At 43.9% G+C, this 25,640-nt stretch overlaps 1 protein-coding gene across 5 annotated transcripts in view; it reads left to right on the top strand.

Annotated features, from left to right (window-relative positions):
- Positions 1-25,640, top strand: part of PPP2R2B (protein phosphatase 2 regulatory subunit Bbeta) — a 244,790-nt gene that overhangs the window by 76,700 nt on the left and 142,450 nt on the right. Inside the window, exon 1 of one of the 5 annotated variants that reach the window (XM_083430850.1) lies at positions 1,766-2,794. The exons of 3 other annotated variants lie outside the window; for them this stretch is intronic. In XM_083430850.1, the coding sequence (XP_083286976.1) occupies positions 2,725-2,794 (70 nt within the window). In that variant the 5' untranslated portion in view covers positions 1,766-2,724. Of the gene's footprint in view, positions 1-1,765; positions 2,795-3,381; positions 3,490-25,640 lie in introns of those variants that run through there. One more of the 5 variants, XM_083430848.1, reaches the window with a different exon arrangement.

Below are 25,640 nucleotides of genomic sequence, written 5' to 3'. Positions count from 1 at the left end.
TTAGAGCTAGAAAATTTAAAAGTAAATAAACCATTGGATAACTTCTTGTGAACTGAGGATGTTTTTCTTTCCCCCCATATTATAAATCAAATATTCCATTATTACTGCTTGCAGAGCCTCAAATGGAACTGCATTCTAACTGCAATATTAGGCCCCTAGGTTGCAAAACTGCAGGCAAACACTTGTACTATAAGTAGAAGAAACACAAGAGTAATGCTTTGTTCTTGCAGAATTTTAATACTGCCTAATGTGAATTCCACTTTTCAATAAAGTCTTATTCTTCTAGAAAGTGCATCATAAAGTTCAGAATTGGCCTTATGTACAATACTTGTAGCAACTTATATTATGGATACACCACACCTTGATAATCTATAGCTGTTCTACCTGTGACGCCTACCATGTTTGGTCTAAGTCGAGAGCAAATCTCCCAAACAGCCAGGCTTCTAAAAGCAGGTACATACCAGTCTGTCCCTGTGCCGCCCAGTCTAGCTCTGCTCAAGTGGCCTAACTAGAAGCCTGGAAACCTTGCATGATGATGAAAATTGCTGCATGGAAAACGGCACAGTGGTGCAGGCCTTAAGATGCTTCTGCACCTGACCTTAAAAAGACAAAAGTAGGTTCACCCTCCCGGTCTGGACCTCTTAAAGAAACACCAGCAGCTGGGTGTGGGTGGAATGGCACCATTTCTGGAATCTGCTAATCAAAGCAGCCCAGCCCAGCTATGATGGATAGTTTCCTCCAGGGGCCAATCAAGAAAGTGCAGGATGCTGGGTCATGTCATTCTATTACAAAAACTCAATTAAGAGTCCTGGATCAGGCCAGTGGCTCATCTAGTTCAGCATCCTATTCTCAGTAGCCAACCAGATTCCTGTGGGAAGCCTGCAAACGACACTCTCCCCACCTGCAGCTGGTCTTCACACACACTAATAAAATAACGAGGAATTTCTACCTGTGAGGGCAAATGCTATTTTTTAACACTATCCACAAAGTTACCAGGACTTAGCTGGCTGCAATGCTAAGCTGGGTAAGGCTACTTCCATGCCCCACTGCCTCTATAGTGAAGGGGTGAGGCTGACTCCACAAGTCCATGAGAGCAGCTGTGGTGCAATGGCATTATCGTAGCCAAGAGGCACAAAGATTGCTGACCCGAGGGTTCGAATCCCCATTTGGCCAAGCAGCTCACTGGGTGACCTTGGGCCAGCCTAACCCGCCTCACAAGGCTATGGGGGTTGAAATGGGGGGGGGGGAGAGAGAACTATGCGCACCACCACGAGCTCTTGGGGGAATAAAAAGAAGAATCCCCAAATTACACTCGCGTCGAGACGCATGCCCGCTCTCCTCCTCTTCCAGGCCCCTTGCTCCCCGGTACTTCAGCGTCAGCCCCCCCCCCGTTAACTCTTGACAGGGAAGGGCCGCGGGAGGAAGTTCCCCTCAGAGGTCGCGCGCCGTCTACCTGCGGCCGCGCCACGTGAGCACCATTACTGCCCCGGGCGCGCGAGGTCACGGGGCCCTCGGCGCCTCAGGCGCGGCCCCGCCTCGCCTCCCTCGCCGGCCTCGTGGCGGTGCCTTGGTCGGCGTCCTTTCGAAGCTCGTCCCTCCGGGGTGGTCCTCCTCTCTCGGAAGCTCCACTGCAGCAAGAAAAAAAGCTGCTCCCGCTGCCGGGGGAAGAGTTCCCCAGGCCGCCGCCGCGGTTGGCCAAAGCCGAACTGTAGGGGAGGAGCCTGGGCTTTAATGCACCATCAGGTTCCAGCAAAGCCGCCGCCGCCGCCGCCACAGCACAAGCCCGAGCAGCTTTCTGCAGCAGCAGCAGCAGCGACGACTCGCGCTCCGCCAGCCTGGGCTGTTCGGCGGCGCTTTGCAGCAGAGCCCAGCCCGCGGCACCCCGCGCCCCACCTCCCGCCTGCCTGCCGCAGCGGCGCCAGTCCGCCTGCCTCCCCGGAGAGAGAGAGAGGAAGACCCCCGCCTCTCCACCCTCACCGCCTCGGGCCGTGGCTTCACGGAACACCCGCCCCCCTCCGCACTGAAATAATTAAAGAAAAAGAGAAGAAGAAGAAGGAAAAAAACCCCAGCGAGGAAGAAGAGCCTTGACGCCGGAGCAGTGCGATCTTTGCGGGAGCGGACACCATTTTGTGGCTAGCGGCTGCCTGACTTGCTGCATGCGGAGGAGAGGTGGGCAGCCAAAAGGGGAACCTGTTGGGCGCCGCGATCGGGAAGTCGCCCAGCTGCGGCACTTCTTCGCCCTGGAATTGGGGGTTGCAGCAGCGTCCCTGGGAATCGGATCGTGCGCGGCAGCCTTGGGAAGAGGAGGAGGAGGAGGGAATTCGGAGGTTGTGCAGCAGCAGCAGCAGCAACCGCAGCGTCGGCAACAGCAGCAGGCAGCGAAGGGAAATTGGACCTTGCGCATCCCCATTCCTGGGTGGAGGCGAAGGAGATTTGCACCTTTGCGTCAACGGCACGAAGAGAAAGGCATTTGGACCTTTGCAACAGCAGCGTCCCTGGCAGCAGGAGGAGGAGGAGGTGAAAGCTTGCTTGCATATATATAGATTACACACACACACACACACACACACACACACGTACATATTTTCCCCCCTTGCAGGGCAGGAGCATGCTGGTCTCGATGCAGCTCCCCTTCCCTCCTGTCCACTGATCCCAGGCTTGGTGGGGCGATGATGGATACTTGCCTGCTTGTTCTCACTTCCCACAAAAGTAAGCCCGCTGTCAATGGAGGAGGACATTGATACCCGCAAGATAAACAACAGTTTCCTGCGCGATCACAGCTATGCAACAGAAGGTAATGGATGGCCCAGCCGGTTAGGCGGGGGGGGGGGGAGGAAATAAAAAAATAAATAATGGGGTGGGTGAAGAAGAGAGGCAGTCCACTGCGGGGAGGCTCCTTGCCAAAGCGCAGCTCTGAGTCGGCAGCACAACGGCGCTGCGCTTGGCCACAAGATCGGACCTAGCGGGGCAATCGCGGGGAACTGGTGGCATGGTTGGTTGGTTTGGCAGCTGCGCGGGCAAGACGCGCCATAGGGCGCCGGTGCCTGGCAAGCTGGGGCCCCGAGCAGCAGGTGGATCAGGGCGGAAGGTCCCTCGAGCACTGGTCGAGGGCGCCCGGGGTGATGTCGCCTCCGGTTCATTGGGGCCCTGATCGCACCTCGACGTGTCAGCAGCCTGGCGTGCTGCTCTCCCCAGGTGTCTGCAGCCTCCCCTTGCACCCGGCGTTTGCGCTCTCTCTCGGCCGCTACCTCTTAATGCTCAGGGAAGTGTAAATTAATGACTGGTTGCTTACAAGGCAGGAATTGGGCCGGTTCACTCTGCTGGGGTGCTGCGTTACCCAAGCTCGGCAATGCAACGATTCAGCGCCAGGGAGGGTGGGGGTAAACCCTGGATGTATCACGATGACGACAGACCCAAGCTGTTTCCCGTGGAAAGGGCCAGGGAGCTGTAAGGCAGGTGTCGACACGCTTACGGGAAACGAATTCAATGGTAGGTAGCCGTGCTGCAGAGTCGATTCTGCTGAATCAACTGGGAGTGGAAAGGAAAAAGGGGTTAAAACAGAGAGGTGTTGTGGATGAAGGAAAAGAAATGGCTTCTCTGGGCCTGGTTTTCTCACTGATAATGGGTCCTTGTCTTGTGGTCTCCCCCCCATCCCCCTTTTCAATTCATCAGAGGCTTCAGTGAGCCACTACTGAAGATATTGAGCTTTGGCTCTGAAGGTAAAATGGAGAAACAGGATGGTGGGGAGGGAGGGCAAAACAAGGGTTTACCTGAAAGAGGTGGCATGGGGGGGGAGGGTGGAATCTAAACTTGGCTCGCCTGCGATTTACTTAATCTGCAAATAAATCCCAGGAAGGATGGCGGTAGCTGCATGTGGCTCTGACTTGCTCCTGTAGTTCCGTTCCCAAGTATGTGAGCCCCCCCCCCCCCCACTGGGCCGTGCAGTGGGGATGGTGGAAATAGGAAATGGGGTCTTGTGTTTGAAATAGGCGTTGGGGTTTGGCCAAAAACTTTAGGTTGGCAGTGATTTTTTCACTTTCAAGACAAGAAGGTGTATAGAGGGCGGAAATTGGGTACCACAATACCTCCCAAATGTGTTTAAGGTTTAGGATTGATTGTTAAATCCTCTGGGAATTGTAGCTTTGTCAGGGGAATAGAGGTCTCCCAAGAGCTCTCAGTGCCCTTAACAGAATATAGTTCCCAGCATTCTTTGGGCGAGGTCATGAGTGTTTAAAGTGGTATGATACTGCTTTAAATGTATAGTGCAAATGGGGCCTTGGTTGGAAACAACTCTGTTGCCATTTAGACAGTGGAAGTAGCCAGAGCAGGCCAAGATATGCAGAAGGCTACAATAATGTGTGCGAATAATAGGTTGGGGCTGCAGCTGGTACCTGGGAGTAAGTCCCATTGAACTCACCGAGACTTACTTCAGAGTAGATGAGTTTAGGATTTGACTTTTCCTGTACTTTACAAATGATTGCTTTAAAAAACAAGTTTTATTGCTAAAACTGGGTCGTGATTGAAGCCTTCTATTGGATGAAATAGGGAAAGGTTCTGCTGTTCTCTTGGAGGCAGTTTATGTAAGTTAATCAAAAAGATCCATTTAATCCTTTGTGGTAAATTAGGCAGTACTCAAATGTGTGGCTGTCTTAACTGTCATAACTTCAATGCCTTCTAAGCCACCTCCTCAGGCTACTACTTGACTGATTCTCCCAAGGGTTGCCCTGCTAGAACTTCCCTAGGAATCTGATCACTAATTTCAGCAATAATTTAAAATCTGAATAATTCTGAATACATCTACTTATATAAAAATGGCTGTTAAAGAGATAACCTATTGCCAGGAAATTTTTAGGTGTTTGTTAACTTAAGTATGAGTGCCTGCCTCTTACTCATGTAGAACAAAGCAACACTTTGATATTTTTGAGCAAAATGGAGAATGGAAAAAGATCCAAGGAATTTGGTATTTTTCTTCCCCACACAGAAAAACTATGAGTAAGACATTCCATTGCAGCCTTTATGCTGGCTGTTCTAAGTAGGAAGAATTGGATTTTCAAGTGAAGATGGTATTGTATTAACAGAAGGGGGGATATGGTATCCCCCCCCCCCAGTAACCTGTTGCTAGTTGGAAACGACATAGGGTTGTCTTTTAAGGCATGCCTTGAATCCCATACTTCTGTGTAGAGCAAATAATGTATAGGCCATCATCATCAATAGGCAATAGTTAAAATAATTCCTTAAGCAGCTCCACCCATTTTCAGTGCAAGCCCTGTAAACACTATTAGCCAATTCACAAATAACACTTAAACCAAACCATGGCTTAGCTTGAATGAGCAAAACATGTGGATTCCTGGAGAGAAGGTTGAGACCTCCAGGCCTGCTACAGTGAGGCGAGTCAGAGTTTGGCTTAGTGTTATGTCCAAACCTGGGCTCATGGTTTATCTCACTCCTGATAAGCCTCAATCTATAGCCAATGCTTGTTTTATGGCCCTCCACATGCATTTTGTATGAGGCAGTTAAACCACAAGCCTTGGTTTGGATGAAATGCTATCCCCAACCATGACTTAGTTTACAGCTGTGTGTCAGCAGCAGGAAGACTGGCGGAGGAGCAAGGTGGCCATGATCTTTTATCTCAGAGCTGCTCATTTGTGCCAAGCCATGGTTTGGCTTAACATGATTGCAAACTGGGCCTGTGTGATACAGTTACATTGCTGCCACAGTATAGGTCTCGTGTGTGTGTATATATGGCAATCCGCTTTTTAGAGGAAAGGAATCATTCTCGAATCCTGCTTGTGTGTTTCCCTTAGACATCTGGTTGACCTATCACAGTGAGAACAGGATGTTGGACTAGATGGGCCATTGGCACGATCCACCAAGCTCTGCTTATGTTATTATGTTCCTTATAGGTCTCTCCGAAGCTAGTCTGTCTCAATTGTATGTAACAGATATTGCTTCAATCCCTTGTGGATCATATCTCACTTCCCTTTTCGGTTTGCTTCAGGCAATGTTTGGCATTAATGAACACAGAGGGCTGTTGAATATAATACATCTACCATGTGGAATGTTAAATCTCTCTCATAATCTCTATATCCAGGATCTCTCATACTATGGGGCAAAAAAATAATAAAAATGCTTCATTGATGGAAAGTGTAGGAAGAGAGGTAGTTTCCAGCCTCATCTACTGTATGCAATTATTTGTTTCATCCCCCCCTCAAGTGTCTTCCTTTAAAAAAAAAACAAAAAAAACCCCAATGTAGATTGATTCAGTACCATTATGGATATATTTGCTGCTTGGACACTCTCTGGGCCTGCTGCCCAGTTGTTTGTTTGAAACAACTGGATGAGATCTTTGAGTGTTTTATAACAGATATCGTTGCTTGTCCTTCTGCCTGCTACTTAATTCTTGTGCAATATAGGGAAAGTCCTGTTACACACTTTGCCATGAGGAATCTTCTCTCCTGATTTCAAGCATATGAGAGCACCTCATAGATCCATAGATGGGGTAGAGGGTTCCAGTGGAACTTTGAAGTGCATTTTGTCCTACCTTGCTAGCACGCGCACTCTCTCTCTCTCTCTCTCTCACTCACACACACACACACACACACACCTTTTCAGGCAAAATGGAACCAAGGTGCTTGGTTTTGAACCAAGGTGCTTACGAGGGAGCATGAAATGGAGGAACCACATAGCCTTCCCCTTGTTTAGAGTTTCATTCTCTTAGCTTGCACTGCCCCATGTATTCTGCACTTAGCTGATCAAACATTAAAATACGTAGCATCATCTAGCTTAATCGTGTTTTTTCTAGAATATAATTGGTAAAGCATTAACAAAGCATGCGCTACATAAATGTGGTGTTGACCATGTCCCAATGCTGCCTAGACAGATCTGGTCAGTCTTTAATACTTGTTTTTGTAAAGGAGCATCCCCCTTTCCCTCCTATTCCTAGGAGGACTGCTCTTTAATTTGGGGTCCCTTTGTGACAAATCCAAGGGACTGTGGCCCTTCCATGTGCCAAGCTGTTTGGCTTGTGCCTAAGGGGGACGTCTGAGTCAGCTGGGATTCCGCCCCCCTTCCCCCAAGGAGAGCCTGACTCAAAAGTGCTTTCTGGAGCAGGGAACCTCTGCTGATGCCCTGGGAAAGGTGGCACTGCAGGCAGCGCTGTGCTGTTCGATGTAAGAATTCCCAACTGCAATAAAATTGGATTTCTCCCTGTCCCTAAAAAAACAAAACAAAAATGAGCACGAATTGTTGGAGCTGGCATCCAGGTTCGGAAACAAATACAAACCAAGTACTCCTTCCCTGAAGGTTTTTGCATGTTTTGGGGCCTCTCAGAAATCATGTTCCTGCCTGTGTGTGAATGCCAAGAAATCATATGAAACAATAAACCTTTTTTCTTCCATTCAACTCCCAAGCAGCTGTCCAGAATAAGCATCTCAAATTAACCTGCCCAATCATTCTGGCAGAGACTTGCAGAATAAGTAGCACACTGAGTCACTTGGCGAATTAGCAGTAAATTGAGGAGTGAGGGTATCATGGAAGCAATTCTGCGTGTAGCTGGCATCTTTGGGAGAAAGAGCTATTAAGAGTCTAGTCTGGAGTAAATTGAATTTTATTGAAGCAACCACTAGGTGGCCCTCCTAGAGGAAGCTAATCTCTGCCAATACATATAATACTTTTATTTTATTTGGGAGAGGGGGGCAGATTCAGACCATATAATCCAAATAAAGCACCTTAGCTGTTGTTGCGGTTATTCTTCTAGCGTATTTATCAATAGATACTGTTCCACATCTTCTGCTGTTGCTGTTTGTTTTTTTAAACACCACAACACAAATTGTCTCCAAAGATAGGATTGATGATGAGAAATCTTGTTTAGAAATAAATAAATAAATGGGATGGGTTGAGATATTGTTTCTACAACAGGAGTAGTGGTTTGGGATAATTCATAGGTAGCACATGTGGAAACTGTTATGTTGGATTGAGCAGGCCATGTGGCCTTTTCAGTAAGCACCTATGAACAGATCTTTCCAAACAGAAAAATGCTGTATTGAAATCAGCCTGCAGTGTTGCTTCTTTAATTGATTATCACATTTATATCCTACCTTTCCTCCAAGGAGTTCCAGGTGGTATATATACAGATGGATGGCCATCTATCATGGATGCTTTAGTTGAGATTCCTGCATTGCAGGAGTCCCTTCCACCTCTACAATCCTATGATTCTATTATTCCATTCCTGCGCTTTTAACCACACAACAACCCTGTGATCTAGATTAGGCTGAAAAATGATGACCGGATAGGGTGAGGGAGCATCATGGCTGAATGTAGATTTGCACCCAGGCCCTAGTTGAGCATTCCAACCGCTACACCAAACTGTCTATACAGTGGGATTCTCCACTTAACTCTATCCTGGTGTGCATTCCAGCCTCTTTTATTTGTGCCCTTATAAATGTGGTGTAATTCAGTTAGATGTCCCTTTGGGTTGTGCTATTTTGAGTGAGTGTTGGGGCTCAGCAAACTTAAGTCTATTCCTTAGTCATGCCCCTCAAATAATACGTTATGGAATGGCTTAATATTGCACAAAGGTTATCATGCTAATGGGAGACACACACAAAGATTTGCATGGTTTGTTTATATCCTTATTTGGAGATGCTAATGAATTATTAAAGATGCAGGGTAATCTACCTCGGTGAAAGGAATTTTGACACCCCCCCCCCATATTCCATGATGGGGCTGTTTTCCCTAAATTTCATTTTGAGCAAATCCCACTTTTAACAGATTTATCTCTGCCTTGTTTTGCAATCTGTTTCAAAGCCTAATCTTTGCTTTTCTTGTACTTAATCCTACCATTCCCTTCTCAGGCCTTCATTTTCTCATCTGAATGTCTACTGTTCCTTTCTTTATAATTTTCTTTTTAGTTTTCATTTGTATGCATTTCAATAATTTTACAAAAATTACAACGTTTCAAACAGTTTGACTTCCTTCCTCCTCTTTCTGGGATTCCTTAAATTTGATTTATCATTTCCTGCACATTCTAAATCAACTTAATTTATGCTTTTAGTTATTTATGTTGATTCTATATTCTTTTTAAAACTGCAGGTTATGTCTGTACTATTCCTGACCTATCTGAGCTCAGTGTTCTAGCTTTGCCCAGAAAGCTTTCATAACAAATGTTTCCCTCCTTTCTGCACCTGCTTCTACCATCAGATGCCTGGGGCAACCTTTAAAACATGAACTTGGAACTTGTCTCACATGGATGGTTACTCAAGGAATCCTTAACCTTTCAGAAGCACCGTCTTTCCCTCATGTATTGTAAAGGGCAGCTTCCTGTGCTTGAGAACAAAAGTAGCCTACAAGTCATCAGTGCAGTGAGAGCCACCCTGTCTTGTCTGTGGCAGGTTCTGGGTGTTACATTTGTGTTATGCATACTCCCCTGACTGTACTGGCCATTGATTCAATTTCCTTACCTTGCATCTATTGCTGCTGGCAGGCATTTGAGGATCTTCTGTAGAAAGCAAACGAATGCATTTTTCCTTACACTGACAGAATTTTAAAAAGATTAACTTTGCTTTAAGGGGTTGGATTTTGCTGTGCTGGAAACTTTAAAAGCTTTCTTACTTTAGGAGCTGACTTGAGAAATAGCTCTCTGAATTCCTTCATTTTAAAGAGAGCTGGTGCCCTCTGCAAAATCTTACATTAGCTTTCTCATTTTCACACGTTTTGAAATTGAAGAACAGAAATGGTGCGCCTGAAGTTTCCAAAATAATTACATAAATCAAAAGAGCCATTTCCATTTTAATCTCCCCCACTTCTGCCTGAAGATTATGTCTGTGAATCTTGCAGCTTGTGCATTCTCAGATAGCAGAGATGCACTCTTATTTCATGTATTTGCCAGTCCCAGATAAGCCCAGGGCTGTGTGTATTCTGTAGTCCTGTGACATATTAGTTATTGGTTTGAGAATTCAACATCCTAGAAATTTCAGGGGGGGTTTTAGTTAAAAAGAAATGTGAGATAGCTCAGTTGGCAGAGCATGAGACTCTTAATCTCAGCGTCATGGGTTTGAGTCCCATGTTAAGCAAAAGATTCCTGCATTGCAGGGGGTGGAGTAGATGACCCTCGAGGTCCCTTCCAACGCTACGATTCTATGAAATCATTTCTTGACCTTATGGCTGCAAAGGTAGTTCTGACTAATTTGCAGTCAATGGGGCAACAGTTGATAGCTATGCAGGGCTTCCAGTGACTAGGGACTAGCAGTTCACTGCCCTTCGGAAGTGAACCGCACCAATTTCAGTGCCTTTGACTTCCAAGTTAGCGCTTTGTGGAACTGCTCTTGAAGAATATTGCCTTCTGGGAGCCAGTGCAGAATATGAGATTACCTGTCTCATACTGGTGTGAGCTGTGGATGGGATACTGCACTTGTTCTAGCATTGGCAGCAAGTTAAGAGCACAAGAATGACTCAAGGTTCTGGTTTTGACTTTTAAAGTTGTATAACAATCCCTGTGTATTTTGGGGACCACCTCCTCCCATGTGTTTGTTGAGATCAGCAGGTGATAATTTGCTTTGTGTATTTCATTCATTGGAAGTTAGATTAATGGATGCATGTGGTGGGACAGGACTGTTGGGTGATAGCAGAAATGTGTTTTTATAAGGATTGTAAATCTCTTTCTGTGGTGGAGGAGGCTGGGAGGCTTTTGAAGTTTTTAAAAAGATTAATTGTGAGGATTATGTGAAGTACACCCCCATTTTTTATTTGGTCTCTTTTAGTAGACTTCAGTTTTTAAAAGGAAATCGGTTCATCTCTAAAATGGCACTAGCATCGTGGGTAAAAGCACAAGCTATGAACTGGAATTCCCTAGTTCTGATTTCTGTTCAGAATTAACTTAAGGGGTAGCTTAGGCAAAACATGGCCTCTGCCCTCTATTTGTAACGAAATAATATCAATAGTGTTTTAAGGATTATTGAGTCAACATATTGGAAGTGCTTAATAAAGTACCATTTAAGCTCTGAGTATGATTATAGTCCATACATGACTACTGAATTGCAAGTAATAATGTTGCTAGTGTTTGTAGTTACTTGATTTGGAATATGATTTTGTTTCTTGGATATATTACAAATTGAGCCATTTCCCCAGAATTTTCTCTGGCTGAAATAACATTTTTGTATATGTGTGGCTTGCGTTTTCAGAATGGAAGACAGCTATGTTGTAGGAATATGCACAAAAGTTGAATCCCCTTGTAACTCAATTGAAGTTCTCATTGATAGATGTGAACTGTGTGACCAGAACACCCAATGACACAGCCTTTTGTTTATTTAATATTGTCTCCATTTAGATCAAGTATTTGACTTGTTTTTTGCAAATGTATAATACGATTGCTGTCACCGCAACCTTCTGTTGTTCCTGACTATTGTTGTTTTGTGATGGAAAGAGGAAGATTGAATTTCTAAGTGGCTTTCTGCCATGCCTGATGCTTGGAACTATATTTCCCAAGAGCCAATACAGTAAGACAGGTGCATGCAAGCATTCATTAAGAGCCTGAAGAAAATATTTGAAAAGCAGATGAAAACTCAAGAAGATAGATATTAAATATACCAAGCCAGGTGCAGATTGAGCTGAGGAGAATTTGCTAATCAGTCATTACTGGGTTGGGAGTGTGGATAGTGCTGGTACAAGTATGATTATGCACATCAGCAACACTTTTTTAAAAATAAAAATGCATTGATTCATATGGTTACCTTGCAGAAGGCCTGAAGTTAGGAGGCAAAAATGACAATACTGTACTAGAATCATAGGATTGTAGAGTTGGGAGGGACACTGAGGGTCATCTGACCGAATCCCTTGCAATGCAGGAATCTCAACTAGATCACCCATGACAGATGACCATCCAACCTCTATTTTAAAATTTCCGTTGAAGAATTTGGAGTCTGTTCTACTGTTGAACAGCTCTTACTGTCAGAAAGTTATTCCTGATATTTAGTTGGAATCTCCTTTCTTGTAACTTGAATCCATTGGGTCAAGTCCTAGCCCCATCCTCCATGCGAAAGCTTTTTAAGTGGCTATCGTATATCCTCTCAGTTTCCTCTTTTCCAGGCTAGACATACCCAATTCCCTCAACTGTTCCTCATAAAGCTTGGTTTCCAGACCCCTGATTATCTTGATCATCCTTCTCTACACACGTTCCAGCTTGTCAATATCCTTCTTAAATTGTGGTGTCCAGAATTGGACACAGTACTCCAGGTGTGGTCTGACCAAGGCAGAATAGAGTGAGACTATTACTTCCCTTGATTGGGACACTATACGTCTGTTGATGCAACCTAGAATAGCATTAGCTTTTTATTTTTTTAAAAAAACCTCTCTTGCAAGCCTGAGTTTATTCTGAACTTTGGCCCACCAGACCTTCTTACTGCAGCTGTTGGCTACTCTTGCATACCCTTCTTGCAAGTTAAAATAGTTAAGACAGGAGTGGTGCTGCCTGCAGCTCGCATACAACCATCGGGAATGCTGGAGAAAAAGCAGCAGAAAGCCTTGGTCAGTCTGTTGGATAGGCTCAGGCAGACAAAAGTTCAGCTGTTCATTAGTCTCTTTAGACACTGGCTATTTGGCATCAAACCAAACAGATGTTTACAATGAACAGCCTGGCTATGGGACTGGAATTGTGGGTGAAAGGCTGGATAGCATTACACTGCTTGCAGTGCCTGAAGGCCACCCTGTGTCCATGGATGAATTGAGGCAGAACATTGTAACCCAGCATTTCGGTATGGTGTCAAAGCTAATAGAAAACTTGCATTTTGGGATATCCCTTTAATACACTTGTAGATAAGCTATGAAAATACTGTGCACTATTATATAGTCCTTGTGTAAAAGCTAGGACATTGCAGAAATGGAAGAGTTGATTAGGATGGACTTTTTGAGGGAAGGAAGAACATGTGTAGAAGCATATTTGAATAAGGGGACTTTTCTTGGATGATATTTGCATTGACAACACAAGTCCAGCTCATGAACTGGCTTTTTAAAAATTAATAATTTCAGTATAAAAGAAAAATGACCATAATAATATAAAGATCAGTCCAGATTGCTGAATCTTTGAATGGAAAAAGGGCAGCAATCTTCAGTCATTCTCACAATGCACCTATGAGACATGTCATCATTATTCCCATTTCACAGTTGAGGAACTGAAGAGGACAGAGAACAACTTTCTCACACTAGATAGCAAAATTATTGTTAAACCGCAACTAAAACCCACAAAACCTTACGTATATGTGGTTCTTTTTAAGTCAATACTACACATATACAGTAAGTAAAACTTAGCCAAATGAACTTGCTTTAGAAAATGTTATGTATTGGTAGGTTTTCCCAAGTAAAGTTTTCAGCAGGTATCTAAAGCAATATAGCGACATTAGGGACTGGTGCTTATATCAATAGGCAGTGAGTTTCAAAGCATAGGTGCTGCCACATTAAAAGATTGGCTCATTGCAAATGTGGAATGAGCATCACATGGCATTTTAAAAAGTGCAATTTCTACAGATGGAAATGGCCAAATGAACACATAGGGCAAAGTGATTCCTCCAGCAAACTGGCCCCAAGGCTTAAATACATTTAAATTGTGATAACAAAACCTTGATTTTGGTCCAGTAACAAATCCACAGCCAGTGCAGATCTTTGAGTGCAGGAGTCATGTAGTGTCGTTGCAGCGCAGCATTCTGCTGAAATTTCCAGATCAGCCGTAAGGGAAGCCCCACATTGAGTGTGTGCCTGAGATGCACTGTGGTGAAATGCCAACTCTGCTTTTCTTTGCATTGCACCACTCTGCTTTCAGATATAAAGGGTATGGCAAATTGCTGGAATAATCTATTCCACACACTGCTAATTCCACCAATACCTGGCTGTAACTAAAATTAACATTGCTGAGTCAGTTTTGCATTCCTGAGTGCTGAGCAGTGAACTACAGCAGTGCAGTTTGCAGCACAAAACAGAAGTAAAGCTTCAGTAAGCATGGCAGGTTGCTGATTACTCTGTGCTAAAAATAGATTCATCAACATTTCTTCCTTATACAATTTCGATATAGCCGTTGATGGGGAAGAGCAAATAACTGGCTGGTAATGGTATGTTGAGCAACACACCCATCTGTGCTTTAGAGATAGGTTAACATGGTGATAGCTATAAACCTCCTGGTGCAGAGCAGTCAAGAACCTCTGGGATTGTCCCGAGTGTGTGCACATGAAACAGGGTTTTGAATAGGGTGGTGCCAAATGCGATGTTTTGTGGGGATGGATTTTGACAAGTATGATGCATAACCTTCAAATGCAAGTAAACCTCCAAAGATACCTGCATTGAGCTTGTTGGTTTGTTATTTCCATTTTGCAGTGCTTGCAACAAAAATGGTGCAGAGCATTGTTCAGCCAACACACACAGATTAAAAACGGAGTGCAGTGCCTTGGTGTCCTCTCTTGAAAGATGCTTTTGTATCTTTAGGAACTACACAGACAGAAGTAGCTGACACCAGAAAAGTGGCATGTGCTGAATTTCTCTTGAGATTAAAAGTTTGCGGCTTTCCTTTCATCCCGTCACTCTGCAAGTCTTCATGAAATTGATGCTTCTAATAATGAACCATCCTGGGAGCAAAATAGCACAACCTCAAAGAACGATAACATTTCCTTTAAAAATAACCCTGGACTTCCTAAGCATTCAGAAGTATGCACGTGAAGAAAAGTAAAATAATAAGTAGAAAATGGTGCGGCACAGCAAACCTTTTAGTACTCTAGCAAACAATCTTGTCGCCATTTTTGTTGTTTAGTCATGTCCGACTCTTCATGACCCCATGGACCAGAGCACGCCAGGCACTCCTGTCTTCCACTGCCTCCCGGAGTTTCGTCAAATTCATGTTGGTCGCTTCTATAACACTGTCAAACCATCCCGTCCTCTGTCGTCCCCTTCTCCTTGTGCCCTTAATCTTGTACCAAGTCAGTATATATGCCCATCTAGCCTAGCATTGTCCACTGACAGCAGTTCTCCAGGGTCTTGTTTTGGCAGATCAAGGTGGGTGAAGGAGAAAAGATGTCCTCTCCCCCTTCTACTGAAACTGCCCTCTTAGGGGCTCAATATGCAGTGGAGCATTTGTTGCAGGCTTGCATTACCTGAATTCTGTGAGGAGGGAGGTTTTGTTCCTTAGAATCAAAACATGGCTGGATCCTGTTCCAGTCTAATAGACTCACTGCAGATTTGTATCAGGGATCTCCGAATTGCTGAGCCGCATCATGAAACTGATGATAATGGCAAGCAGAGCTAGCTGATGAGCACCTGGAACGAATGTGCTATGAAACAGACTTTTGGGACCTGTCTGTTATCTTTTGCAAAAACTCAGTAAGTTTTGTCCTTTGCTGCCTTTGAACAGAACTGTCCAAATTCCATTCCCTGTCCCACTCCATAAAAGCACACATGAATTTAAATCAATGTTTTCTTCCCTAATACACATAATAGAGCCATTAGGGTTAGTATCCCCCTCTGAGCAATTATTCTACTGGGTCTTTGTTCCTTGTGTTGTAAGCTTGATTTCTTGAGGGGAAACACTTTGAAGCAGTAGTAATTCCCATGATTTAAGAGTTTTTGTTCTCCTCAGACCAATTGCAGATTTGCCACTCTTAAAGGATAGGGAAAGGTCAGCACTGATGTGTAATGAATAACATCCTGTTGCCTTGGTTTTACGCTGTACTAGGAATGTTGACATAACTGCTTAGCGCTTTTACAACCAGTCAGATAAACAGAGGGTGAAGTGGATGACATGATATTATTATTTGATTCTAAGAGGAAATGGGGAGGTGGAGAGAAGACCAGCCTCAGACAGCTGAACCACTATTGCCCTTTGTCATCGTCTTCCAACTGTTACAAATATATATTTTTCCAATCAAAGAGTGGGTGGAAAAATGTTTAATATGCTGGGCATGTATGTGACTTGTTAGTTATTATCGTACTCCTTATCACCATCACTTCAAACCCCTAGAAGAGAATTGGCTATCTTGGGAAGCTTTTTAGAAGGATGTACTCAAGGTTCTCTTTGAATTTGTATCCCTTTAAGTAGTTTTGTAGCTTATGTATGAAGAAAAGCTCTCATTTTGGACAGTAAATGCCGTTTTAATAAACACACTGGTTTGGTCGGCTTCGATTGGCTGGCTGCCGCTGCTGGGTTTTGTGTTTGTCAGTAATTTGTCTCAAACATCCTTCAATGGACAGCAACCTGTAGTACTAGCATGTTGCCATGGCAACACCCGAAGACTTTCTGAGCCCGGAATCCTAGAACACTGGTCAACCGCTGCATAAAGCCAAGCAAAAGTAGTAGGTGGGGGGAGAAAACACTACAGAGGAGGCTTCATAACAGCAATATAAATGAAGCAACAGCTCATGAACATGTTCAAACGTCAGGGGCAAGACAGGTCATTTGCATCACATGATATGTATATCCCATTCCCTCTTCCTATTGAAAGGCGAGTAGTATATAGGTTGTACAGCTGTGACCTTAAAAAGTGAAAAAGAGCCACAATCCACTGTGATGCACCAAACAAATGGCAAAAACCGAAATCTGGACATTTCCCATTCTTTCTTATGCTTGTCTAATGTACATTTGAAAAATAAATGTGAAATATTTTTTAATATATGTGTGTGTTTCCGTGTGCTGCTCTGGTGCCGGTTCGCCAGAGCAGCTTCATCACGCTGGCCACGTGACCCGGAAGTGTCTGCGGACAGCGCTGGCTCCCGGACTCTAGAATGAGATGAGCGCACAACCCTAGAGTCTGTCAAGACTGGACCGTACGGGCAGGGGTACCTTTACCTATGTGAAATTTCGGATTGTGATAATTTAATCTTCTGCTGAAAGAAATGCCAGCTGGTTTCAAGGCTGTGAATTTATAGCAATGGGGAGGAATCGCTGGTTTGTAGGCTCACCAGGCCTCCCCATTTGGTTTGTGAGGTTGACATGCCCATCCCTACAGCTGATGTCAGGCATGATGTTGGGTGTGGTGCAGATAAAGATGTCACTCATTGTCCAAAGTGGGGTTTGCAGGCATCTGCTGATAGAGCTATGTGCACAGGGAAAGAAGGAAAGCTGTTCACCTGATGTCATTGTGGGTGCCATTATGGACATCAGGTTGGGCCTAGAGGGTGGGTGAGAGACATAATGATCCAGCCCATCACCCAGAACCAATTCCCCACCTTTGTTTCATAAAGAAGGCCTTGGAAAGTTATATATGATGAAGGCCAAAAAAAGTCTGGAGACTTGAGTGGCCACGGTGGCTTTCTGTCCCCAGTATCTCTTCCATTCCTACTCGTCATTCCATTTCTTCTATGCCACCTATGAGGAAGTCAGCTTCCACCAATTTCAAGGTAATGTCCCTTTGGCTTGTGCCCATTGTCAGCAAGAGTGCATCTGAGCACCATACCAAAGATTCAGCATTAGTTCTTGAGAGTCCTGAGCTATATTGCCTTAGGTACAGGAATTCCTTGGCACTGGAAGGCAGGAGGGCACAGCAAATTGCCTGCTGCTTTTAAGGCAAAAGGAGTTGAAAAGAAGTTCAGCTTTCCTCTGCAATGAGCAGATTATGCATCTGTTTCAAGTCAGTAGCAAGTCCAGCTGTGTTCTCATTGCCAGCTTAAAACACAGCTAGGTTAGACTTTTTCTCACTTCAGATAGAAGCTGGTTGAGGGGAAAGCTAATCAAAATGCATTGTTTCATAAGAAACAACACTGATTGTGGCTAGCCTTGTTTCCCCAACCAGTAATGGGAGCACACTGGATGCAGAGTAAATGGGAGTGTGTGCGCAACCTTTGTCTCTGAGGCTGAAGCTGCATACATTTTAGTTAAGCCACAGAATATTGAACTTTTTATTATTGTGAAGGCTCAGGGGGCACCATGGATCCTTATGCTTATGGGCAATACTCTACCCACATTTCGACAATTAATTCTTGCCCATAGCTCTGGAGTTCACTTTTTCAAATTTTATTGTAATATTTTCTCTACTGACAAAGACATTAGTTGCACATGTGGTGTGTAAAGCTGAAGGACATTATGGAGTCAGCTATACAAATAATGCCTAATAGCTTTTGGGTACCTGCATATCATTTCTACAAGCCCTCAAGCTGTTCTCTTCACAAGCTAGCCAATATTGTGCCACTTTTGGAATCTGTCCTTAACGTTTTCATCCATTCCAGAGCTCTCATTGGCATAATTGTCACTTTAATCATTTTGTTCTCCTTACTGGCATAACAAAGTGGCTGTTTAGATAACAAGCCCTGGGCACTACTTCGAAGCAAAGGCAAATGTCTCTTAACAAAAAGCTAACCAAAGAATGGTTTCACCCTTAATGACAGCAAACTTCTCAATTTGATCTTTGTTTTACAGCATTTGGGTTGTCCTCCGTGCAGTCATAAAACGCAGCCATTAACTGTGCCTTCTGAATATCTGAACAAATTACTGCAACTTTCCTACGCTTCGTTCGGTCTCTGTCTGTAGTCTCTGAATAACAATAAAATGTTAATGGAGATAAATACAGTTATCTCCCTGATGTCTAGTTTGTCACTGGAATAACAGTTTCGAAAATTGGAAGTGCATGAGTTTATATGAGCTTGGACAGCTCAGCAAAAATATAAATCTGCTGAACTGAATATAGTAACATCTTGTATCACACACACATGGTTATGTACAAAGTATAAGGGCAAGGTTGGTATTGTTCACACAAGGTCTAGATTGAGCATTGAACTGAAGAAGTAGAAGGAAAACGTCCTACATAATTGCGTAGAGAGGAAAGACAAGCCAGCCAGAATAGTTTTACTTTATTTCCATGCTGACAAGATTTAAGTATCTCTTGGACTATTGGCAGTAAAAGTTGGCATCATGACATGCACAGAAAATCATAGAGTGAGGGTCAGAAACAGCATGCTCCTTATTATTAGCCCCTGTCAACAGTCTGGCTGCTGCATTCTGGACCAGCTTCTGAACAGTCTCGAAGGCAGCCCCATGTAACCTGTTCCACAGTAATCCAAGTGGAATGTAACTAAGACTGTACATGCCATACACATCGGATGTCGGGGACTGGCAAGGCTTTGAAGAGTGTGTGATGGAGGCAGGGGATCAGGGGAGTGACCCAGGAGAGGGGACCAGTGACTTATGGGGTGCCATGCCACCCACAAGGAACGAGCCAGGAGAAGAGCAGAAGTCAGGGTAGTCTGAGGTGGAAGAAGGTGACTGCTCCATATAGCCCAGATCTGTGGACAGCTGCCTACAGTCTAGAAACGTGTAATAATAATAATAATTAATAATAATAACATATCTAAAAACATAATAAAAACTTCCTTAAACAGGGCTGCCTTCAGATGTCTTCTAAAAGTCAGATAGTTGTGTATTTCCTTGACATCTGGTGGGCGGGTGTTCCACAGGGCGGGTGTCACTACCAAGAAGGCCCTCTGCCAGGTTTTCTGTAACTTCGCTTCTCACAGTGAGGGAACCAGCAGAAGATCCTCTGAGGAAGACCTCAGTGTCCGGGATGAGCGATGGGGGTGGACAGCACCAACAGTTTGAATTGTGCTTGGAAACGTACTGGCATCATTCAGGTGGAGATTAAATGAAGGACTATTAGATAATCAAATGGTCTTGCAGAAAGCTCAAAAAACCTGAGAGACTATTTTGAATTGAATCTGAACAATGGTACAGATTTAAATGTGGTACGGGAGGCAAGTAAGGCAGTGATGAGAGGTTTCTTTATACAGCAAAATACACTGCAGAAAAAGGCAAGGGAGGAAAACCAAAAACGGAAACGTACTGGGAGCCAGTGAAGATCCTTTAGGACTGGTGTTATATAGTCCTGTCGGCCACTCCCAGTTGCCAGTCTAGCTGCCGCATTCTTGATTCATTGTAGTTTCCAAGTTACCTTCAAAGGTAGCCCCACTTAGAGTGCCTCACAGTAGTCCAAGCGGGAGATAACCAGGGCATGCACCACTCTGACAAGACAGTCTGCGGACAGGTAGGGTCTCAGCCTGCGTACCAGATGGAGCTGGTAGACACCTGCCTTGGATACAGAATTGACCTGCATTTCCATGGGCAGCAGTGAGTCCAAAATGAGTCCCAGGCTACATACCTGGTCTTTCGGGGCACGGTTACCCCGTTCAGGACCAGGGAGTCACACCACCCTCCCCCTGACCTCCAAAAACAGTACTGTTAGCTGCCATCCATCCCCCAAACGCCTCCAGACACTCACATAGGACTTTCACTGCCCTCACTGGAGTGTATCTGGAGCTCTGTGGAAGTTGCTGAAAGAGTTTTTCTTGCCAATAAAGAGTTAACTTTCAGGCTTGTGTCTTCCTTACCTGGGACAGGCCATGACAAATTGCAGCAGCAGTGGGACCTCTCTCCTCCTCTGGCTTATATATCCATGCATGATGAGTCGCTGATGGCATCGCTGCTCTTCCTTTTTCAAGCCCATCCTGAGAAGGGAGGGTGGGGAATCCACTGGCCCTTCCATCCCTGCCCCCCCAAAGAATCCTGGGAAATTTAGTTTGTTACGGATACTGGATATTGTAGCTGTGTGATGGATAAACTACAATTCATACAGTTCTTCTTTGGAGAAGGGATCTTGTTCATATGCACAACCATGATCAGAACTGAAACCACTAGAAACAGGCATAGTTGCCTAGTTATATGGGTACACAAACCTTTTGGATAGTGTCAAAACAGTTCTTTCCTCTTGAGTGGAAGCAAATTTTGTACTGCATACGTGCACCTCTGGGGGAGTGTAGGATGACAAGGATGCTCTGTATGCCTCTAAACTTACTGGAGTATGCAGTAGACTGGCAGAACCTTAATTACAGAGCAGTGCTTCTTTATTACCTGTTCCCCACTGGACATTTCTGGCTAGCCAAGAATGGGATACCAGATGTCTGTCTGTGATTATCTTTGGTCCTGAAGAGCAGTTTGGAAGGGGCCCTCTCAGCATGAGAATGTAAATAATGCACATACCAAGGGTCTTATTGGTTTGACAACAGCCAACGTACCATAGATTGGTCCTGTCTAAATGATTATCACTGTCTCCTTAGAACCATAAGGAAATTTTCATAATTATTTATGCAGGGACAGATTATGCAAGGCAAAGAATAAAAAGCATTTGTATAAATAGCTAAGTGCTTTAACATGCTGTACTGGTCCATATTTGCAGCAAGGATTGTGTTTCAATTTATTGCAGCAAAAGAACTGAGGGTTGTAGTCAATGTAAGTCCTACTCAGAGTAGACCCATTTCAAATTAATAGACTTAAATTAGCCATTTATTCCAATGGGTCTACCCAAAGTAGGTCTAACATAGATTAAGGAAACAACCCAATGTGTGACGAGTTGAGTAGAAACCAGACTTATGGGCGAATTCGCATAATGGACTCCATCTGCGGAAGCCCTGCCTAGGACTTGTGCAACAGGACTGTGCCCCATGTCCCCTGCACCCCATGAAATTGGCTGCGGGTTGGGAGAACTCCCAGAACAGCATGCAGGGGGAGGAGACACGTGATTGTTCCATCTGGCAAGCTGAAATGCTTGCGCAGACAGAATGTTCATCATAGTGCAATGTTGAATTCCACCCCAGGGCTACTGTCATTTGCACCTAGGAATAAGCCCCACTTAACTCGGCTGACCTAATTTAGAGTGAACTTTCATAGGATTGAGCTCTATAACTATTTGACTGCTGGTCAAAACACCCCTATGTTTGAAAACCTGTACCATGAAAATAAGAACAGCCCAGCTGCTTCCTAGGATGTGCTGGGTCTTCTGTTCTTTGAACCCCACTGTTCTGTGACAATGCAAGTTTCCGTGCTTTATCCCAACATTGGATCCACCTGCTTCTTGCCCAGTGCTTGGCCTGTAGGGTGGTGTGTGAGCCTTGATTTTCCCTGCACATTTAGCCAGTGACTATATTACTGAATATCCTAGGTGAAATATCCAATTGGTATCCTTTGGACTGTGGGTAGTATTTGTGCATTTTTGTGTGCCAGAGAGAGAATGTAGAGGTTGTATTCTTTTTTTTTATAAACTTGCTTGTGACCTGGTACAATATAAAACTGACCTCTAACAGGCCCCATTTCTCTCTGTTGGCTCCCACTGGGAATTCCTCCCACAGAATGACAGCAGAATCAGGCCATTAGTTTGAAAAGGCAAATGCATGGAATGCTATAAAAAAATTGCTGTAAGTTGCCTTCCATACTGATTTCCCAAATGGGCAAAAAAGCTAGCCATCAAAATGCATCATGCATTTTTAATGACTCAGGCATTCATTGTCTCAACTTTGTCTTGTCATTTTGTTTGGACAGGCAAGACCAGCTGCTACTATCCGTTAACATCGGGTTTCCACATGTGTGGGACTCCCGTGATTTGCTCCAGCAGAGTTCTGGTTTTTCAAATAGCAAGAGTGGAGCGTGACCCACTGAAGGCAGATCTCAGATGCTCAGGAGCAACAGTATAGGATTTGGAAAGTTTTCCTCCCACCTTTTCCCAAGTTAGTTCCTCCAATACATGAAGTCAGGTAGACCTCAACTGGCTGAAGTTTTGTTTTGCTTGAAAACATGATGTGTGTATAAGAGGTGTGTGTGCTTTATTCCAAAGCTCCTTTATCTCAAAAAGTCTGAAGCTGTAACTTGGGCTATATCCTATGAAAATGGTGTGTGGGAAATTATTAGGCCTTTGTGTTACTGTCTTTTCTTTCTAGTTTTGCACTACAATCCTGGGAGATTTTTAAAATTTCTATTTTAAAAAAAGGTTAATTAAATGTTTATTGGTTTAAAAATATACAAACTACATTTAAAAGGCTTTTCAAACCCCCTCAACACCTTGGGAATTTTAAAAGCCCTCTTTAAAAACTGGAAAATGGAAGTATTCAATATTGCTCTTTTTAAAAAAAAAAAAATAAAGCTTTGCAATTTCGAATGTTAAATTTAAAGGAATAGTCAAAACATACTCATCTGCAAACATGTACAGCTCACCATATATCTTACTTTATAGGTGCAGATGCTGCAACGTTGTAGCCTTTCACTTTAGCCTGTGTTTAAATGCACCAAATAGGCCTTGATGCAGCAAATGGGCCTTATTTTGAGGGATGAACAAGTCTGTGAGATTCCCTTTTCTTTCATTGCAGCTGGCTTCCTTGCCTCCATAATGATATAACATTCTTTAAGTGGCTTTCATATCTATGGAAGCCTTTAGTATGGATGTTTGGTCTCCATCTGGTCTGCTATCGCCTTCTTGTACAGGCAGACAGACCAATTACTCTTGGTAGAGTCTCAAAGTGGTGGTTAGATCAGATGTTAACCTACGCAGAGTTTTGAGTTACCAAATTGAGAAGTTGCTCAGCCATTGGATGACTTTATTGTCACAGAGGCCTATTGGCTATCTGAAAGAGAGCTCTTGTACTCATATAAGTGTTTCATATTGACTACCAAGGACTTATTTTTGCATTATATTTTTGTTACAAATTAAGAAAAGTGTAATAATCTGGGATTTAGCCTGGAGAAGCAATCACTCTTTGAAGAGGTCAGGGCCAGAACCAGGAATTGGGGGTTTGGGGCACATGCAATGGCCCACAGTCCAGCAGGGGACCCTTTGCCAAACTTTAGAATGTCCTGGCCCCTTCTTCTCCCTGTTGTTACTGCCTGTTCATGTTCTCTTGGCAAGTGAGCAGTAACCTCTGCAAAACTTTTATCTCTCCCTGGGAAATGGCACAGATTGGGCCCAGAGGCAAGCAAATGGGGAGCTGTAGCAGTGGTGAGGAAATGGAGATGGGAACACAATTAGAAAGTAGCTCTTCCTGAGACAATCTTGCCCAAGGGCCTCCCAAAGCCTAGAGCCAACACTAAAGGAGGAACCCATGTCTGAATTCTGTAGATCAACTAACAACTCTGTATGTATGCAGGGGCACCGAGACTCAGGTTTTGATGTGTGTGCTCTTGCCTTTGAGACATTGGTTGAAAACTGAGCATGCTTACTTAGCATCTAGTAAAGTTGGCTCTTCATTTGACGTGAAGGAAACATGATCCGTCCCCACCCACTAGCCCATCTTTATTCAAAGGTTTGAGAACAAACTATTCCAGCAGTGTTGGCTAGCTAATTATGTTTCTTGAATCTGACAATATTCAGAACAGTGCAAGAGGAAGTGATCCTATCTTTATATTGTCTCAGAAGGAGTTCCAAAATTCCAGAGCAGATGGAGCACTCCAATATGTAATGGTGGTTGGTAACAATTTGTTCATTGCTAGTTTTCAGTCTAGATTATAAGATCCTACGTATGGTAATGAAAAGCCCTGGGCTCTGGAAATATGAGTACTCACTATCACAAAAATGATGTCACATGTGCAGTGGGGGCAAAAAAATCCTTTTATGCACTGTGACTTTCCTCCTTCCCATCCCCCTGTATGTGTCCCATGCCTTCCTCAAATCTGCTCCAGAGGTTTGAGGGAACAGCTAGAACATACTTAGGCAGTGCTCAGGGGTGGGAGGGGGTGGAAAGTCCCATTGGACAAGTGGAAATCCTTGTACTGATAGACTATGATTTAATGTTACTTTGGATACAGGTGTGTGTGTGTTTCTAGTTCACTATTGTCCATATGGGGAGTAGAAAACGATGACAGACTTACTGGTGTGCTGAACACCTAGCTCACTTGCCTGGAATGTATATGCATGTTCATGAGGCCCACACTTGTTCCCCATTATTTGTGGGATGTCATTGCTGGGCCAAAAGTCTGAATTGCCCCCAAAATCAGTGTGTGGGGGGGAACCTTGTCTTGTACAACCAATTTTCTTGTTACCAAGGTTTCTTTAATATAGACCTCTTTCATTGGGTTGCTTGGCAACTTGATGTAATGATTTCGTTAAAAGTACAATGAGAGACACAGAGCCTTAACAAACTGCTGAAGGGTGTTTTGTCTAAAGCTACCTATTCCATGTTCTTTAAAAGTGAGAATTAATACCTAGACATCCCCTCTAATTCATTATTTAGTGGAAATAAATGGTCTAAGAGAAGTGTTTAGATCGCCATACCATTGTTTGCTTAAGGCTTTATATTAAGAGTAGCTTGGAAGCTTTCACATTCTCAGTGATTGCCTATTTTGCCCTTTCATTCAGCAACATTTTCTGAAATAGTCCTCTAATAGGAACATTTATTTCAAGCAGTGGATGCACATTTACGGTAAGTTTCCATCATGGTAGGGAGTTGGCGAGTCAAGATTGTGACATGCATTTCCATCAGGTAGAAGCAACTGACCTCTGAGATTCCATCCAGATGGCAAATGGTACTTGGTTGGGAACTGAAGGTGCCAATATATCTTCAGACGCTTCTATAAAAGCAGCTGCTGGGGACTTGGAAGGAATGGCTGGTTCCAGAGTGGTGCTGCTTCAGATTAATATACGGTATTTTTAGTTTCCTGTTTTATGGTGGGATAGGGATGCATCATCTTATTGGCAGCAAGTCACTCAGTGCATTATTTCCATCCATCTGCTTGTCTATTCCATGCCCCTCATTTGGAAAATAAGAAATATGTACCAGCAGCTATTATTAGCTAAATCCTGCAGCAATTTGCTATCACAGATGGTATTCGAAGCTTTTGAGGCTCAAAACCATAGAAACTCATTACAAAT

This window comes from Podarcis tiliguerta (genome assembly GCF_965153285.1).
Source record: "Podarcis tiliguerta genome assembly, chromosome: 2".
Classification (NCBI taxonomy): Eukaryota; Metazoa; Chordata; class Lepidosauria; order Squamata; family Lacertidae; genus Podarcis; species Podarcis tiliguerta.
Note: the sequence above shows the minus strand (reverse complement) of the source record. Positions and strands in the feature narration are given on the sequence as shown.